This window comes from Octopus sinensis, linkage group LG2 (assembly GCF_006345805.1).
Source record: "Octopus sinensis linkage group LG2, ASM634580v1, whole genome shotgun sequence".
In the NCBI taxonomy this organism is placed as follows: domain Eukaryota; kingdom Metazoa; phylum Mollusca; class Cephalopoda; order Octopoda; family Octopodidae; genus Octopus; species Octopus sinensis.
The window spans coordinates 148,129,832-148,149,831 of record NC_042998.1 but is presented as its reverse complement, the minus strand read 5'-3'; the positions used below and the strand labels follow the sequence as shown (position 1 = coordinate 148,149,831).

The window sequence follows — 20,000 nt, the reverse complement described above, 5'->3', positions numbered from 1 at the left end:
ATTAATCCACCGACCTGAATAGGTACTTTCTTTAGTGATCCTTAAAGGATCAAAGGCAAAGCTGATCTGAGCGGGTTTATATATATATATATAAACAACATACTTATCAATGCTATCTACAGGATCACCGGAACCGCCAAAGCCACACCACTTTCCATATCCGTTGAAATCAAAGGGATTTCTTCCAGTCTCAGACTGAATCATTTCGCCAAACGAATCCAAACTTCGCTTCTCAGTTATAAGGCCATCTGAAACAGTAAATGAACAAACACATTCTTAAAGAAACACTCTACTACATCCAAAACAAGTCAAGTATTTTATATAAGCAGAGTGGGAGAAATGTCACTGAACCTTGTTACGTAATTATTGGTTTTAGACGTTGACACAAGGCCAGCAATTTCGAGGAGGAGTTAAGTTGATTTCATCGACCCTATTGCACATCTGGTACTTATTCTAACGATTCTGTCAGCTCACAGTTATTGATAAAGTTTTCTAGTAAACACGATATGCTAACCATTTTGAAGGTAAGGCTGGCATCGATTAGACAAACGATCAATATATAATGTTTACCTCATTCTACTGATGTCACAAGCTTGAAAGGAAATCTTTCGACCCCAGTACCTAAATGGCAGTACGTGGGTACCTGCGGTGTGTGTCACACTTACATCAAAGGAAGAGTTAAAATAGTTGAAGGGAGAGATACAAAGAAAAAGAGAAATAAAAGGTGTTAAGCAGAGGAGGTATAGTTGAAGTGAGTGGCAAAGCAGGAGAGAGGAGGGACAGAGGAAGTGAGACAGAAAGAGAGAGAGAGAGTGAGTGAGACAGTGAGTGGTGACTGAAAGGAAGGTGGCGTTCTTTTTTTAGTTTTTAAATGTTTATCAGTATTTTCAGAGTAGACTTATACCTACATCGAAAGATAAGTAGATACATACATAGATAGATACACACATAGTTAAATTAAAAGCAGGAGAGAAGAGGGACAGAGAAGAAGTAAGACAGAAAGAGAGAGAGAGAGTGAAAGAGACAATGGCGTTCGTTTTGTGTCTTTAAATGTTTATTATCAGTATTTTCAGAGTAGACTGATACATGCATCGAAAGGAAAGTAGATACATAGATACATAGATAACTACAGCAAATATTGGATGTCACTGTCACTTTTCATTACCTCACAAGGATAAAATTAGCGCGCAAGTGGCTGAGTTCTCCACAGACACGCATACTATTAACGTAGTTTTCAGAGAGATTCAGCCTCACACAGATTGTGACAAGGCTGACCCCTTTCAATTACAGCTACAACTCATTTTGGCCAGCTGAATGGATTGGAGCACGATAAACCTTCAAGTAGTTGGAAGAAAACGAAAAAAGATCCTGTATAGGGGCAGGAAAATCTTTTTAGTCGTTAGGGTCACTACGAGTGTTAACCTGGTCCTAACAGCGGTATTTGTGGGCTTCACAGATCTGGAGGCCAAGCCCCCAGATAAACACCAATGCGCAGGCTGTTGTTATCAAACTGAGCGTGAGACGAGGGCGAAGTCACTACACGACGGGATAGTAATTATTTCGTCTTAGCTTTCACTACTTATACTTAACACATGACATTTTTGCTTTCGATAAGGAACATTTCCTTTTCTTTCACTCTTTTTAAAAATGGCACTCTGTCGGTTATGACGACGTGGTTCCTGTTTATCTGATCAACGGAACAGTTTTCTCGTAAAATTAACGCGCAAGTGACTGAGTACTCCACAGACATGCACACCATTAACGTAGGTCTCAAGGAGATTCAGCCTCGCACAGAATGTGACAAGGCTGGCCCCTTTCAATTACAGCTACAACTCATTTTTGCGAGCTGAGTGGACTATAGCAAGGTCAAATAGAGTGCGTTGCTCAAGAACACAACGCGCCGCCGGGAATCGTACTTATGACCTTACCGCCATGAGCTGAATACTCCTAACCACTGAGCCACGCATCTTCACTCTTTTAACCGTAGAGAAAAGGAGCGAAGTGATGGAGGTAGGGAAAGAAAAGCCTCAGTCATTTAAAATGATAATTAGACTGAAATACGATCGATCTTTTCTAGCTTCTTTACTTTTAAAAATGAAGAAGTAGGAAAGAGATTTATTAATGAATAGAGGAGAAAGTCTTTCAGCTGTTTAGGTTTTTATTCTGGGAGGCCATGTTTTTTCTTTTTTTTTTTTTCAGGCACGTTTAACATTTTCTCTACAAACTACAAACAAGCGTCCCTCCCTTTCTTTTTCTCATGTAGAAAATTTCGAACGGAGTATAGCTGTGAAAAGAGCCCGGCAAAATGGGTAATACCCCACTGCAAAATGGGTGAGGGAGAAAATTTGCCAACAGGTAGTTACACGAAATTCAACTCTATACTTTATAGAGTGTCTTCTACCATAACCTCGGGCCAACCAAAGCCTTGTGGGTGGATTTGGTAGATGGAAACTGAAACAAGCCCGTCTTATGTGTGTGTATGTGTGTGCGTGTGTGTGTGTGTGTGTGTGTGTGTGTGTGTGTGTGTGTGTGCGTGTGTGTGCGTGTGTGTGTGTGTGCGCGTGCGTGAGTGCGTGCCTGTGTGTATTTATGTGTGTGTTTGTGTCTGTGTTTGTCCTCCCGCACCACCACCATCATTTGACAACTGATGTTGGTGTGTTTGCGTCCCCGTAACTTAGCGGTTCGGCTGAAAAGACTGATAGAATAAGCACTAGGTTTACAGGGAATAAGTCCGGGGTTTGTTCTCTTCGACTAAAGGGCGGTGCTCTAGCATGGCCACAGTCAAATGACTGAAACAAATAAAAAAATAAAACAATATAACAATACCAGAAGAACGTTCCGCACCACCAAATCAAAAAGGTTTGAATAAGGTTAAATAGTAATTCTGTTTACGTTTGCGTAACTGAGATATTTTAGTTGGATTACATAGTTATCGGTTTTACACTTGTTTCTATATTCTGTAACTGGCAAACATTTCTCATGGCACCAGCACGCAATTTACAGATGCTTACATTTTTTATGTTTTCTGTGAAATTTTCACGGGTCCAGCTAGTTATTATTATTATTATTGTTGTTGCTATTTATTGTCTTTGCACAGCTCGCTGGAGGTGTAATACGGTGCCAGCTGTTCACTACCAGTGATCCAAGGTAATACCCCTTATTATTTTCGAGCACCATCCGGAGTATTCGAGCGGTTCCAAGCAGTACTGTTTTCTGCAAGTGTTCTACTTTTATTACAGCCTCTATTTGTTCTATGTACTTCTCGAGATTTTTACTCACTGCTTCCAATTATTGGTACTACTACCACCATTTCCAGCATTCACAACTGCTTAACCTCCAAAGCTAACCTGTCATATCAATCGACTTTTCTTTCTTCCTTATCGCATACCTTGTTGTCAGCTGGGCATGCTATATCTATAATCCAGCATCGTTTGCTTTCTTTATCATCTATGATCCAGCATCGTTTGCTGTCTCTCCTATTCTCTATCTCATGGTTGCACTGAATCATAAAATCCCACAGGATCTTTGCATTATCATTTTCGATGAAGCTTTCGGGTTTATGTTCGTATCACCTTTTTGCTCTGTCAAGTCCGGACTTGTTGCAAAGTGTCCAATGGACAATCCTTGCTATATTGTCATGACGTCTCTTATATTCTTTCTGGGCTAGTGGCTTATATTGACTGGTAATATACCGTACGGCTTCACCGTTTTGTCCACAAATTCTGCACTTAAAACTTTCTGATGTGTAAGTCATTATTAGTGCTTACTCTTGAGCAGCACAGATTAGAGCCTCCGTTTCCGGTTTTAAATCACTTTTAGTCATCCATAGCAATCTTTTTTCTCTGTCTGTGTTATTTTCAACATCCCATGCTTTCTTTTCTTTATCCACCTATTTTCAGTTTCATTCATTTTCAAGTGCTTGTACAGAGCTTTATCTTTGCAGTTTATCATCCTACACAAGCCTGACATTCTTACTTCCAATAATAGTGGTTCTATGGCATTTTTTTACATACTATGCTATGTTGTTTTATTCTGCTCTAATGCTGTATTCGCATCCAATCAGTCCTCTTCCCCCTCTTTTTTCTTGGTACTTACAGTCTGTCTGCGTCACTTTTGGGGTAGAGTATCCCATATCTAGAGAGCAACTTCCTTGCCTTTCTGTCTAAGCTGTTTAGTTCGTCTACTGTCCATGCGATTACCCCTGCTCCATATCTAAGAAGTGAAACCGCCGAGGTGTTGATAGCTTCAATATTATTCGGTTCGTTTAATTTCCACTTAAGGATCAGTCTCAGTCTGCGCAAGTAATCCATCTTAAATTTTTCTGTCATTTCTTTCTCTATCAATTTATCCATTTATCCATAGCCCGTCTCTTCTATTTGCTTCATAGCCTTCCCCGACGGGATCGCTGACCCGTCCATACATTTGATTTTGCCTCCCTTCAAGACTAACACGCCACACTTTTTCAGTCCGAACTCCATTCTGATATTAGTACTGAAAGTTAACACCGTATTAACGAGAGAATTAACTTGGGATTCATCTTTACCATAAAGTTTGAGGTCATCCATGAATAACAAGTGGTTGACTTTATGTTGGCGGCTTTTAAAATATACACCCAACCTTTGCTTTCCTCAGAATCAGTGTTTGTGGTATCAAGCACAGTACAAAGCTCAGTGGGGACAGGCAGTCTCATGGGAAGATGCCTCTCCTGATTTCTATTGTCCCTAAACTTCTTCCATATACTGTCAGTTCCATCCTCCACTTCACCATACTTTTTTCCGAGCAATCGCTCAGAATTCGATGCAATACCAAATAGATTCATACATTCCATAATCCAAGAATGTGGGATCATATCGTACGCCTTACGATACTCCATCCATGACATGGCTAAGTTAGTTTTCCTCCTCTTGCAATCTCAAAGTACAGTTTTTTTTCTACCAGGAATTGATCCTTGGTCCCTCTGCACTTACGCCTGCAACCCTTTTGCTTGTGTGGCAAGACGCCATTTTTTTCCAGATGTCCGTACATTGACTCTGCGACTATTCCAATCAATAATTTTCATATAAGTGGCAAGCAGGATATCGGCCTGTAATTGTCTACCGTATTGCCTTTTTCGATGTTTTTCAAGCACAACACTGTCATATCCATTGTCAACCACTCTGGTGTTACTCGGTCGGCATTTAACAAGGTATTAGGTTGCGCAGCTATTCGTGTATGACATTCACTAAATCTTTTGATCCAGTAGCCTTGAACTCCATCTGGTCCCTTTTTTTTTTTTTTTTTTTTTTTGCTGATTTCGTTCACTTCCCTAACTGAAATTACTAGTTCTGCCTAAACAAGACCTCCAGCAATTTAACCGGTCCCCCTGTCCAGCGTCCCACGACGTTATTGGACGACATGGACCTGCCTCTCCAGGTTCTGAGCTGCAGGCCCACTGACTTTTCTTGTTTAATTTTTACTCCTGTCACCACCTCGTATTCTTTTAGAGCAGTGCCGACTAGGTCTATGTGCCTGCTGTTTGACAGTACGATGGTAACGTCGTCTGCATATGCTGACACAGTTCTCCCATGTCCTAGTTCGCGCAGGATTCCTGTCAATGCCTCCAGTTTCCGTAGTAATGGCTCAAGAGCCAGTACATACAGAAGACGCGGGGGACACCTTTGGCGGACCAAACACAGGATGTTGAATGGTTTCGATAGGTAACCATTCACCCGAACTACCGAGGACTGTGGCTGTAAATTGCAGCGATCCAGCCACGGAAAACGGGACCGAAACCGGCTGCCGTGAGAACGGCTGTTAAGTATTGGTTGGTTTCCCCAATCATGCTTTACATCGTACAGAGAGAGAGGAAGGGTAAGTAAAAACAAGACAGGGGATGAGAGCATATGCAAAGCTTAGTAGCAGGCAATGAGTAAATGAACGCTACACACACAGGGATAATGAAAGAATCATAGAGACACAGAAGGAGGAGGAGAAGGAGAGTGTATATACATAGATACATCATATACATATACATACATACATACATACATACATACATACATACATACATACATACATACATACATACATACATACATACATACATACCTACAACACACACACACACACACCAACACACATATATACATACATATATCCAACTCAAATCTAAGGCCTATCGTTTGGCATGATTTCTCCTCGGATTTTCACCTAGGGAGCTGCTAACTGACATTATCTTTTACGAAGGATTTTATTAATTCTTCGATCAAGTAAATACCAAACACAATTATCTTTCACTCTGGACATCCCTTGATTTCTCGAAGTGGTAACTAATAATTTCCGTGATTGAAGATATTCTACATTACTATGATTTTTCTTTTTGTTTTTTTAATGTTTTTATCTCTCTCTCTCTCTCTCTCTCTCTCTCTCTCTCTCTCTCTCTCTCTCTCTCTCTCTCTCCTCTTCTCTCTCTCTCTCTCTTCTCTCTCTTCTCTCTCTCTCTCTCTCTCTCTCTCTCTCTCTCTCTCTCTCTCTCTCTCTCTCTCTCTCTCTCTCTCTCTCTCTCTCTCTCTCTCTCTCTCTCTCTCCGAAGACGGAATATATAGCTTACATGGAATTCTTTATCCAATAACATATGAGCCACCTGCTTACCTATTCTAGAAATAACTATAATAAGAGAAATAATAGTGACAAGTAATCGAAAATGCATCACTGGCATCTAATTGTAAGGAGTCTGTTTTTGACATCACGACACTCACTTGAATTTCGAATAAAGCAGCAAAGTAAAGAAATACATATGCTGAATGATGTACCTTATAAAATGTCGACAAATTGAGGAAAATAGAAAAGACGAACTTACCTGTAGTTAGGAAACAACCTAGAAAAAGCACTAAAAGATGCTGGAACATTATGGCCACTGCTATGGTGATGCAATGAATATGTTAATCGGTGAAATCGAATGGTAAAGAACTGTAAAATACAAAAAATGGGATTAGTCAAACTATGAGCGTAAACAGATTAACACAGGCTTTCGTTAAATGAATCTTTCATGAAATGAAACTCTAAACACCACTAAACTCATTGGGTAAGAATGTTGCATTAACGAACATACTTTAAGCTTGGTAAACTGAAAAGGTCGTAAAGCAGTTAGTAAAATGTGATTTTCCCTTTTCTGTAATAATTCTTTGGTGAAAACATGCACTAACTTTTTTTATACGAAATTTTTTCGGTAAAATGTGATTTTCTTTTTATTTTAAACGCTTTTTTAAAAAACATACGCTAATATTTTTACAGTTATACTTTTGTATGAAAACATTTTAGGTAAAAACGTATCCCCAATTTCAAAAGGTCGTCTTTTATGGGGTACTGGGTAAGAATGTTTTGCAATTCAGGTGTTAATTTATTTTGGAGAAAAAAGTCGAATAATGAATTTTTAAACAAGCTTATACTAATCATGATCTAAGAAGAATAGAAGAATGTAACAATGTATATCTTAAGTTACTGATATAGTGTTTAATAACGGTTATAAATATACTTTCATTATATAAACGGTGAAGTTTATTTGTCTAAGTGCAGATAAAATGGTTTGTCGTTAATAATACTTTATCATTAATAACGCATATATTATACTGACAATAATCTTTTTAAACAAATTAAGGTTATTCTGATGGGTGGTAACTATAGCCTTTATTTAACACACACACACATATATATATATATATATATATATCAGTGGATGCTGCAGATACATCGACATTTTTTAATATTTGCTTGCGGAAATGTGTCCGGAAGGTCTCGAAGTTAATACAAGTTGTGAATTACCAGATGAGGTTGACAATTCAGGTGACAAGGTGGTTAGAGTAACTAAAAAAATTATGATTAATATTTATAATATAATTGATAAGTTTAGTTTTTGTATTGCATTCTCACCTTGGGCACAAAGTAGAATTCCTTTGAGTGTAGGGTATGTGTTTTCCAGTCAAGTTCTTAGGTTCAGTAGAAATATAAATAAGATCGGAATGTTTTGTGATAGACTTCAGAAGTAAACGAATCGTATAGAAAAACAAGAAAATGCTAGTTAAATGTTGATTAAACTGTTGCTTCGAGACACAGGAGCTTTGGAAAAAATATAGAATGATCTCTAGTTTTCAACTGAGCAAAACTTTACAGAATGATTTAGTTTTAATTACTGCTGAAAGTCAAACCGGAGCTTTGCAATTTGTGAGTAAGTTGTCATATATTGTTTTGTATCATTGTGTACAACGTCAATTCCTCTTGAAAGTAGGTAGGGTCTTCCGCTGATTGAATGCTAGCAGTACTTTAACTTCAGACAGTAATGATGTGAAGATGTAGGTCGGTGCTTTCATTAATTTCTTTGCCGTATGTGGTGTTATTTTATTTTAAATAAGAAATACTTTCTTTATGATTTGTTGTTTTTGTTATTTTCTTAATATTTATAGGTTTAAAGTGAAAATATTTGCTTAAATACTTTTTACAATTAAGTTTATTCAATAGTTACATATTTCTTTTGAATTATTCCCAGGTCGTTGGCAGTTAATGCCTTATGGTTAAATGATATGTTATTCAGTTAGTTTACATTTATATCGTTTTCATTTTAATATTTTCATTGCGATTTGGATGTTCTTGTAAAACTTATACGATATCATTTATAAGATGTTAATGAGAAATTATTCGTTTATTTTATTTCCTATAATTAGATTTATATTCAACCGATATTCATCTATACCGGTTTATTTCTATCTCGAATGGTTTGGCAATGATTGGATCCTACTGGTTAAATGGTTAAAGAGACATGGTGATGTTCTAGTCTACATTCGGTTCGTTTTTAGTGTGTTTTTGTGTTTGGAATGTGTTATGGATTGTAGATCAACAATGCATACTGGTCTATGTTCTTTAATTAATCTATATGTTTCAAGTCCTAGATTAAATATTCCTTGGATTATTATTATTTACCATACGGTGGTTCATAAATTTTTGCCCAATGCATTCAGTTCGATAGTACGTTTTAGTTCTATAATTTTTTAAGTAGCAACGTTCTTTTGGGAGATATTTATTTGTTTTATTGGTGCTTTTTTTTTTTTGTAATATTATTGTAATAATAATAAGTGTAGATGTAATGGATATACTCGACTAATATATTTTGCTCCTGTTACTTGTTTATTAACTATATTTCTAACGCTAGCGACATCACTGAATTGAATAATACTGCCCGGTTGTCAAAAACAATAATGTCCTTTAAGCAACCGATGATGGGAATTTTTTGTTTGATATACTTGTTATCTTTGAATATTATACCTTGTGGTTTCGTTGTTCAGAGTTGTCCTTAATTCTCGTATATATATATATACATATATATATATATATATGTGTGTGTGTGTGTGTGTGTGTGTGTGTGTGTGTGTGTGTATAAAATGCTTAGCGGCATATTATATATATATATATATATATATATATATATATATATATATATATATATATATATATATATGTATGTATATATATATATAATATGCCGCTAAGCATTTTGTCCGGCAACCTAATAATTCTGCCAGCTCGCCGCCTTATTGTATTTTATATACATACTCAATTCCGTAATGAGTGCTTGGTTTTTCTGTACTCATGATTTTTAATCACGCACACACACACGCACACACACAGATACACACATACACATATATATATATAGATACATTATATATATATATATATATAATATATATACATATATATATATATATATATATATATATATATATATATATATATATATATATATATATAATATATATATACAATGTATGTGTGTGTATAGTGTGTGTGTGTGAACATACATACATACATACATACATACATACATACATACATAATACATACATACATACATAATACATACATACATACATATGGCAGTCTGAACTCCCCACATTTGTAGTGCTGATTCCAATATTTGAAATAACTGACTGGTCTGTGCAGGAAATTCACCCCATAAAACACACAAGATCCTGCAATCAAATGGAGATTTCCACGGAAACAGAGATACTAACAGGTTCCACATAAAAAGATATGAAGGAGATAGAAGTTTGAGATCAGTACAGGCAGCTTTACAATGTCTTTAGTGTAGTCTCTCTCAGAGAGAACCTGCTAAACAAGCGAAGAGAATGACATACTATGTGTCGGTAGTGAACTCCTCAAGAAGCATTCTCTCATACAACCCCCATAACAGCCTTACAAATATAACTCAAAGATGACTTGAATGTGAAACGATCAGCATACCAAAAAAAAAAGGGAGAGAGAAGACAATAATATCGACATAAAGTACAGCCTCTCTTCGACTCGTGACCGCTAATCACATAACAATTCGAAAGCTATGTGTCTGCAATCCAGATAGGGGATAGCTGCAAAATACTCAATAAACAAAACGATCAGTGAAGCCTTTGGAGCACCAAGATGCAATCGGAAATGTGGATTATGTCATATTTCTGTGATCAGTAGTTATCCAAAAATGTCATTAAAGTACGGCTTCCCTATGCGATTCGAAAATAATACTGTCCTGGAATAAAGAAAGAGAACCTCATCCCTGTTACTGAATACATCAACACAAAGAGTATTGGTGCAATATGCAATAATCCCATCAAAAATTTTATCAATTGTAGATAACAGACCGAATGTTATTGTTTGAGACAGACAAGAAAAAGTATGTACCGTCACGGAGGTCAGCTATCCTGCTGATGTGAATATCTCTTTGAAAATCAAAGATAAAGAGGAGAGCTACGAGCAATTTCTTCGAAAACTCTAGCTTCTCTATCCAGTTTATAAATTCATATCCATACCAATAATAATTGGTGCACATGGCTTAGTTAAGCGACAATCAGGAAAAGCTGGGGCTTTCAGAGAGAAAAAATCAAATAGCTAATTTGCATATTACACAAATATAAAATGTAAGCGGAACAGTATAAGTTTGCAAGATTTTCTCAAGTTCAAAATGTTGATTTATTTTTGTAATCAACTTGCCAACAACGGTGCATTGTATCTTTGTTAGAAACCAGCTCCTTCCTTACAGGGATATTTTAAATAATTAAAAATAGAATAGAACATGCCTTTATTCATACACACATGCATACATGCATACATACATACAAACATAGACAGACAGGCACAGAGAGAGAGAGAGAGAGAGAGAGAGACATAAGATGAGTAAGCATATATAGACAGACAGACAGACAGACAGACAGACAGACAGCTAGATAGATAGATAGATAGATAGATAGATAGATAGATAGATAGATAGATAGATAGATAGATAGATAGATAGATAGATAGACAGACAGACGGACGGACGGACGGACGGACAGACAGACAGACAGACAGACAGACAGATAGATGGACAGACAGACAGACAGACAGACAGACAGACAGACAGACAGACAGATAGATAGATAGATACATAAGTTTCTTTATTGGCCACACAGGGCTGCACACAGATGGGACAAATTACAAGGTAGAGCTTTTCTTTTGGGGGATGAAAAAAAAAGTGGCGTAGGTTTTCGATCAAAAGGGATCGTAAAAGGGGAAAAAGAAAAAAAAGGAAAAGAAACAAAAGAAAAGAAAAAAGAAAAAAGAGGAAAAAAGGGGAAGAGGAAAAAAACGATCAACAGGGATCGTGTATCACAGTATCATGATGTACGGTGTAAAGGGGGAAGCAGATAAGGTTTACCCGTGGGAAGAAAAGCCTACGAAAAAGACCACGGTAACCTCGGTCAATATTGTTATATGTTACCACAATTGTTTGCAAGTGGGTAACCCTCTGTTTTCAATTTCTGGGTTCATAGGATTATGCTCAAGGTGGCTTCGTCATTCATACGTGCCATCCTTGCTACATTCACCCATCTTTTTTTATTCGCTAGAGAAAACTTGCCTCTCTACTCTCACTTTCCTTTTCAAGTGGTACTTGAAGAAGTTGATGAGAGATTGACCAGAGAGGTAAGTGTTTGTCTCCAATCCTTTCAGACGCGTCCACCAGATACATTCTTTCGCCATAGCCACAAGGATGATGAAAATAGCTCTTCCTTCCCGTTTGAAGGAAGGAGACGTGACAATATTGACGATAGACTCAGCTGATAAACCGACTCTGCCCACACGTGACAGCAGTTGTTCGACATAAGCCCACAGCTCGGAAATTGTTGGACACTGCACGAGTGCGTGCAGAACGGTTTCGTCGCTCTGACCACATCTCGGAAAGGTCGGCCCGTGTTTCTCGAGCCGTGTCTGTAGAGCTTATCCCGAACGAGTAGCGCTTCTCGGTAGCACTGCCAGGTCAGGGATCTCTGGAAGTTGTCCATGGGCCCTGGCCCGGAAGTCGTCCCGAACAGGCGGGTCAGGTTATCCTCGTCGACGTCCAGGTTCGCCCCGAGCTCGTCGTCGTACCTCCCCTCCACTAATCCCCTATAGAATGCTTAGATAGATAGATAGATAGATAGATAGATAGATAGATAGATAGATAGATAGATAGATAGATAGATAGTTAGATAGATAGATAGACAGACAGATATATATATAGATATAGATAGATAGATAGATAGATAGATAGATAGATAGATAGATAGATAGATAGATAGATAGATAGATAGATAGATAGATAGATAGATAGACAGACAGACAGACAAATAGATATACACAAAGTTAAATATATGTTATGGTTTCGAATCCATAAAGCGCTTAGCTTTATAGACGACTCGTCAGATTCTATTGGTTGAGGGCATGTAACTTCTCATCAAACTGGACATAGAAAACCGTTACGGTCGGTTGATTTGTAAACAAAAGAACTATTAGACACTAAAAGAATAATTAGACACAAATAATAAGGCACTAAAAAAGAATTACTCTCCCCAGACGATAAAATAATTCGGCACTTTTTGAGCCCTAAACGGGACTAGTTATCTCCCTTAGACCGGTCCAGTTAGCAAATCTTATTGACCTAAAGAGCAATCAGGGTAACTCCGTCCTCCGACTGGTTCCAATCTGCCATTACCTTTTACAGCTCTAATCGACAAACGGGGACAAGCATGGCTGCAGCTAGTAGCGTTTGAAATGGGGGCAGGATCTATCTATCTATCTATCATCTATCTATCTATCTATCTATCTATCTATCTATCTATCTATCTATCTATCTATCTATCTATCTATCTAGAGAGAAAGAGAGCACTTTGCTCTCATGTGTTTATTTCCTCCTTGCCTGAGGTTACCGCGATCTTTTCTGTAGGTTTTTCTTTCTACGGATGAACCTAATCTTGTTTCTTACCTTTTAAAAAAAATTTCTTTCTGTGATACACGATCCCTTTTGATCGAATTTTACATTTGTTTCCATTTTTTCCTTTTTCTTTTCCGTTCTTCGAAAAGAAAAACTCTACATTTGTATTTGTCCCCTCTGTGTTCAGCCCCGTGTAGCCAATAACGAAAGTTATAAATATATATATATATATGTGTGTGTGTATGTGTGTGTGTGTGTGTGTGTGTGTGTGTGTGTGTGTGTGTGTGTGTGTGTGTGTGTGTGTGTGTGTGTGTATAAAACATTCATCTGCCACTTCGATGTGACTACTCGCTTTACTGTTTAGTATACGTTACTACTCTATCTCATCTTGAGATTTTATAATTATACGTACATGATATATACACATATGTATATATATGTGTGTGTGTATATATATATATATATATATATAAGCACACATACATACACACACACACATACATACATACATACATACATACATACATACATACATACATACATACATACATACATACATACATACATACATACATAGGGGCTAATACAGTTTCGCACCTCTCCTTGAAAAATGCGTTCTTTTTTAAAAGTTGTTTTCAGATTCCTACGTTTTAGATATTGGAGATCACGAATATGCAAACCCACCCCCAAACCACCACCACTCCCCACTTCCATTTAAAATTTTTAACTTTTCGAAATTTTTTCCCCCTATGTTTTAGATGATGGAGATTCCGTATATTCAAGAAACCACGTTTTTGAAACTTTTAAATTCAATAAGCATATAAATATGCGTATAAAGAGATAGATAGATAGATAGATAGATAGATAGATAGATAGATAGATAGATAGATAGATAGATAGATAGATAGATAGATAGATAGATAGATAGATAGATAGATAGATATGAATGTCTTCCTGTGGCTAAAAACAAAAGTAACACCGTCTTCTATAGGACCGCCACATTTAGTTGACAAATATATTTTTTGAATCAACGGACAGCGATAAGTAGACTGACAGACAACTAAATAAATGGATGAAAAAGTTCGAAATTTTAAATTGGGAGAGGGGTGAAATTTGAACCCTTTATTAAACTTTATAACATTAATTATTAAATATTAATGTTTGTTTCTCATAAAATGGCTCACATGGAGTTGTGGTGTATATTAAATTTACATTATTTTATTATTTACGATTATTTAAGGCAAACACAAGTAAAAACGCAAATTCTTTTCACTTTAATGTTTTTGTCTGTATGTAATTTCGATTTGCATATATTCGTCAATTCACTACGATCTCTTTAAAGTAAACAAAATCAACATTTTAAATAGGGGTGGGGATGAAATAAAAAATTTCTTTTTTTGTATATTCGTAATCTCCGACATTTAAAATGTAGGAATCCGAAAAATGTTTTTCTAACAAATGCATTTTCAAGGAGAGGTGCGAAACTGCATTAGCCCCCATACATACATACATACTCTGTTGTTGATGTTGAAATTCCAATGAAGGAGCCTTGGATCTAGGTTAGAAACCGGCTCTTTCTCTATTGGCAGGAAATCTTGAAATAAAACTGAACAATGACATACATATACATTCTTACATACATACATGCATACATACATACATACATACATACATACATACATACATACATACATACATACATACATGCATGCACACATACATACATACATACATACATACATACATACATACATGCACGCATGTCTACATACATACATACATACACACACAGCCACATATATACATTCATGCATACATATACACACACATACATACACACATACATATACATTCTTACATACATACAAACATACATACATATATACATACACACATACGTACATGTACATACATACATACATACATACATACATACATACATACATACATACATACATACATACATACATACATACATACATACTTGATGCACAAAAGGGATAGAGATGCAGGAAAAGCAGTAAAATGTGACAACCGATGTAGACTTTGTGGAGAAAACACCGAAGATATCATCCACATCATAAGCAGTTGTCCGAAAACGTCATCACGGTATTACCTACCGATGAGATGTGATGTTGTAGCTAGGACACTCAATAATGAAATCCGTCGGAAGCGTAAATCCAAGGACAAAGAAATAAGAACCAACAGTAGAAGCCATGGCCACTAATAATAAAAAGGAGTACTGGTGGAATGTCCCAATGAAGACCTCAATAAAATGTAAGCACAACAGACCTGATATAATGATTTGGGATAGAGAAGAGAAGCAGTTCACAGTTGAGGAAATTAGTATAAAGTTAAAGATCAGTGAAAAGGATAATACCTACGCTGAACTATTGAGAAATCTACAGTTACTCTTTCCAGATTACAAGTTCAGGTTTATACCTGTAATTATAGGGACCCTGAGATATGTAACACAATGCCTAAATACCAATCTTGAGAAATCAGGCTTCTCAAAACCAGCAAAGAGAAAGCTAATTCGAAGACTACAGATCCAATCCATCACTGGAACTGTCAAAATTTATAAAATTTTCCAGAAGTTTAAACTTAAATATATATGAGCATGCCTAGATAGGCAACTATATGCATGAGAATACATACATGAAGCAAAACATACAAATCTGCACATATACATACATACCAACAAAAACACCCTGTTGTTGATGTTGAAATTGCAATGAAGGAGCCTTGAATTTAGGTTAGAAACCGGCTCTTTCTCTATTGGCAAGTAATATTGAAATAAAACTAAACAATGACATACATAGGTACTTGCATACATACATGCAAGCATGCATGCATGCAAACATGCATGCATGCAAGCAGACATACATGCACACACATACACACAAGCATACATATATACGGACATACATACATACATTTTTATAACATTTCTCAAAACCAACAAGTAACCAACTCAAACTGACCTGTTGCTATTATCGTTGTTGTATATTCTCTTCGTCTTTCGCCTATTCACCTCTCACGGAAGCTACTCCAAATAATAAATTTAACATGTTAGTTACACTTAATTTATAAAACAACCAAATCACAAACATTCAAAACAAATTATATAACATATCTCATTAACATATTGTTGTTGTCGCTGCTGTTGTTGTTGTCGTTTCTGTTATCATTATAGCTGGTAGGTTTTTCTTTCTCGCTTCAAAGATAAGAAATATTTGCAACTCTTTTAACGCCGTATTCTCTTTTTTCATTCTTCTTTCTTTCACTCTCTCTCTCTATCTCTCTTTCTTTCCTTCTTTATCTCTCTCTCTCTCTCTCTCTCTCTCTCTCACACACACACACACACACACACACACACACACATACATACACACTCACAAATAAACACACACTCACCGCCTATAATTTACAGCAATACTACAATTATTATCTTTTATCATTACATACATCCCCGCTATCGTTCCGTGCATCCTCCGACTCTCACCGCCAGAAACTTGGCTAATATATACCCAGCATCTCCAATTCACTGTTATACAAGCAGTACACACTCTATACTACACCATACACACACCAGAACCATATTGACATTCTAAATCAGTAGTTCTCAACCAGGGCCGATATGGCTCTTGGGGTTCCATATTACATTTTATTGTTAAAATTATCTGAAACATTGTGGTTATACTTTTCCATTACGCAAAATATTGTAAGAATTATTTATATGCAATTCCTAATTATATTGAATTATAAAAATATATGATTTTTTATATATCAAATGGCTAGAAGGGTCCACCTGAGCAAAATAGGACCGCAAGGAGGGGACAAGAGGTAAAAAATAGTTGAGCAACACTGTTCTGGACTATATACATACACGTACACATACATACGTGCGCGTGCGTGTGTGTGTGTATGTTATGTGTGCATGAGTATAACTGCTTGTTTCTATGTCAATACTTTTTGTAGAATAAAGTTCATCAAACTTTTACAAAAAAGAATTGAGAGAGAGAGACAGAGACAGCTAGTCAGACATGCATATTCATATATAGACGCGTATATATATGCATACATACATAAATACATACATACATACATACATACATACATACATACATACATACATACATACATACATACATACATACATACATACATACATACATATATCATTGGTTAAACTGGCAACATGACCATCCCCAAATACAACAATATATATAAAATTGTATATATTATAATATATTATATTATATTATATTATATTATATTATATTATATTATATTATATTATATTACATTTTCTGGATGAACATACTTCTTCCGTTTAAGGCACTATTCCCTAGGTTTCCAAGGTTTTTTTTATCATACTTTATTTAAGGGATTCCTATCATTTCCGTTTGAAAATATATAAATAAAAATCATTAGAAGAATCAATTTATTAGACGGAGTCCAATAAATGTCACCAAATAAATGGAACAGGTTTTGATACTAATATGGGTTATTTATTTAATTTAAGTAACCAGACAGCTGTTTCAGTCGCAAAAGACCATATTTCGGGTATACAATATATAATATATATATATATATATATATATTATATATATATATAATTTAATAAATAGAATATATGCATACATACATACATATATGTACGTACCTACATCTACATGTTATATACATGCATATATATATTATATAATATATATATATATATATATATATAATATTATGTGAAATAGAAAGATGAATAATCTTGTAGTGGATTAATCAAAAGTTTAACCGATACCTTAGTAGCAAAAATCACAGCAGTGAACAGCACGGTTGGAGGTACAAACCATCTGGCGTTGCAAACCGTGCGTTGGTGCGGATAATTGAAATTAAAACATTATTGGTGAATTGAAGAAATGGAGCTGAACGCAGATTGAACAGAAATCGTTTTATTTCATTCTACACGTGTTTCGAAAGGCACAAATTACCAAAATCCGATTGAATAATGGGACCATATTGTGTCTTTCTCTTCAGGAAGAAAAAGGAAATCCGTTGGAAAAACAAAACAGAACAGAGGCGAGCAAAAAACAAATCGAACTGTGCTCCTAAGAGCCCATGGCGAAACTGTTTATCAGTGTATGTTGAGAACCGGTGGCTGAAGAATTCACAGGTCAGGCATCGGTCAAACATGTGGGTGGGGTGTATAGATGTTCTTTGTGACCGAGAAAAAGTTCTGACTATTTAAAGAATATTGGATGTTTTATAAGGGGCGAGAAAAAATCTACTTAGAGACGTGTGTGTGTGTATACTGTTCTATATATGTGTGTGTTGGCGTAGGGGTAGAAAACATTTTTTGTGTACGTGTGTGCGTTTGATCGTTCGGCTGTCAGTGGCTACTGCCGTGATAACCGTTGGGTGGCAGAAAGAAAAAAATAAAGAATATATATATATATTTTATGTTTATGTGTGTGTGTGTGTGTTCATCTAAGCCTACCTTGACAAGGAAACCCCCCCGCTGTGAAAAACAAGCCCCGTTTGTCTTACAGGAGTAATTTCCCTTGCAGTGTTAATTGTAGAATCTTAAAATCTTAAAATTTCAGAATTTGTTACCAAGGGCTATGGGTGCCGGTCTTATTTATGAACGCTATTTAAAGGCCAGATAAGTGTAACGCCGCCAATGGGGGCATCGAAAAGCCGACTGTAAGAGCCCGTTTACCATCCGGCCTCTGGCAAACAAAATATGGAAGAGTTCGGAGACACAAAGGTTGCACTGTCTTCTGCCCCTATCAAATGGGAGGGCCACCGACAAAATTGACCATTCCAGCCTATAGCTTAAGTTCGCATCCTTCAGTCGCCATATTAGCTTACTGAGTCCCGTGGTCTGGCGCTTGTTCACGTCCCGAAAAGTTGCGTAATGGTTGGAGACACGCAAAGACAATCTTGAGGACGATGCCCCTATATAAGTGAAGGCATCTGAGTCCGTGTAAACCTTGCATTGGTAGACGGCGTTTTTGATCTTGGAGTTCGCCGACGTGAATCTTACTCTGCTAGGATTGTTTCTGAAATTAGAACTGCGTTCCTGTCACTATATTCGTTCCGAGACCTGCAGCCGCTTACTACTCTATTTTCCACTACGTCACTATTAACTATAGGAATAACCCCTGATTCTCCACTATCTATCAGAGTGCTGTCGTTTGCTACTGCCCGTGGTACTGCTATTGCGGGAAATGATGCTGGGGATGCTAAAGGGCTCTCTACCCTACTCCCATTGTTACCATCAACCACAACACCCCTATTTATAACTATACCCCTAGTGGGTACTCCTGGCTGGAGCTGAGATTATGTGTCACTGTACTGGCTCTCATATCATTATTACTACTATAATTATTCCTACTGAGCATTAAGCCGGGAGCGGAAGAGGCTGTGCCTCCGGAAAAAGGTGATAGGGTCTTAGTAAGTAGCCTATTATTATGGGAGGCGATTATCTGGGCGAGGTTTTTAGTGTTGGAGAAAGCTATCCTAACTTTATGTGAGTTAACCGTGGAGTAATATTTGGAATTTCTGGGGAAGTTATTGGCGATGGCTTGTCTAAACATGAGGGGGAGGTTAGTTCTAATCTGCTTACCAAAGGGGATTACAAACCATATATGCTTATTCCTATCAGTGTGATGGGTCGGGACGCCAGCTCTCGCATTTGGGTGGGTGATTCTCGGATGAATAACGGGTCTTGGGTTAGTGTAAGACCTCCCGGACC

At 36.7% G+C, this 20,000-nt stretch overlaps 1 protein-coding gene across 5 annotated transcripts in view; it reads right to left on the bottom strand.

The window, feature by feature from the left end:
* Window positions 1-16,387, bottom strand: part of LOC115232337 (basic phospholipase A2 RVV-VD) — a 33,507-nt gene extending 17,120 nt beyond the window's left edge. The window contains exons 1-3 of one of the 5 annotated variants that reach the window (XM_036500166.1): window positions 16,231-16,387; window positions 6,847-6,948; window positions 104-262 (exon numbers count right to left, since the gene is read on the bottom strand). In XM_036500166.1, the coding sequence (XP_036356059.1) occupies window positions 104-262; window positions 6,847-6,887 (200 nt within the window). In that variant the 5' untranslated portion in view covers window positions 6,888-6,948; window positions 16,231-16,387. Of the gene's footprint in view, window positions 1-103; window positions 263-6,838; window positions 6,949-7,908; window positions 8,108-16,230 lie in introns of those variants that run through there. The other 4 variants (XM_036500160.1, XM_029802170.2, XM_036500164.1 and 1 more) reach the window with 4 other exon arrangements.
* Between the last annotated feature and the right edge of the window lie 3,613 nt (window positions 16,388-20,000).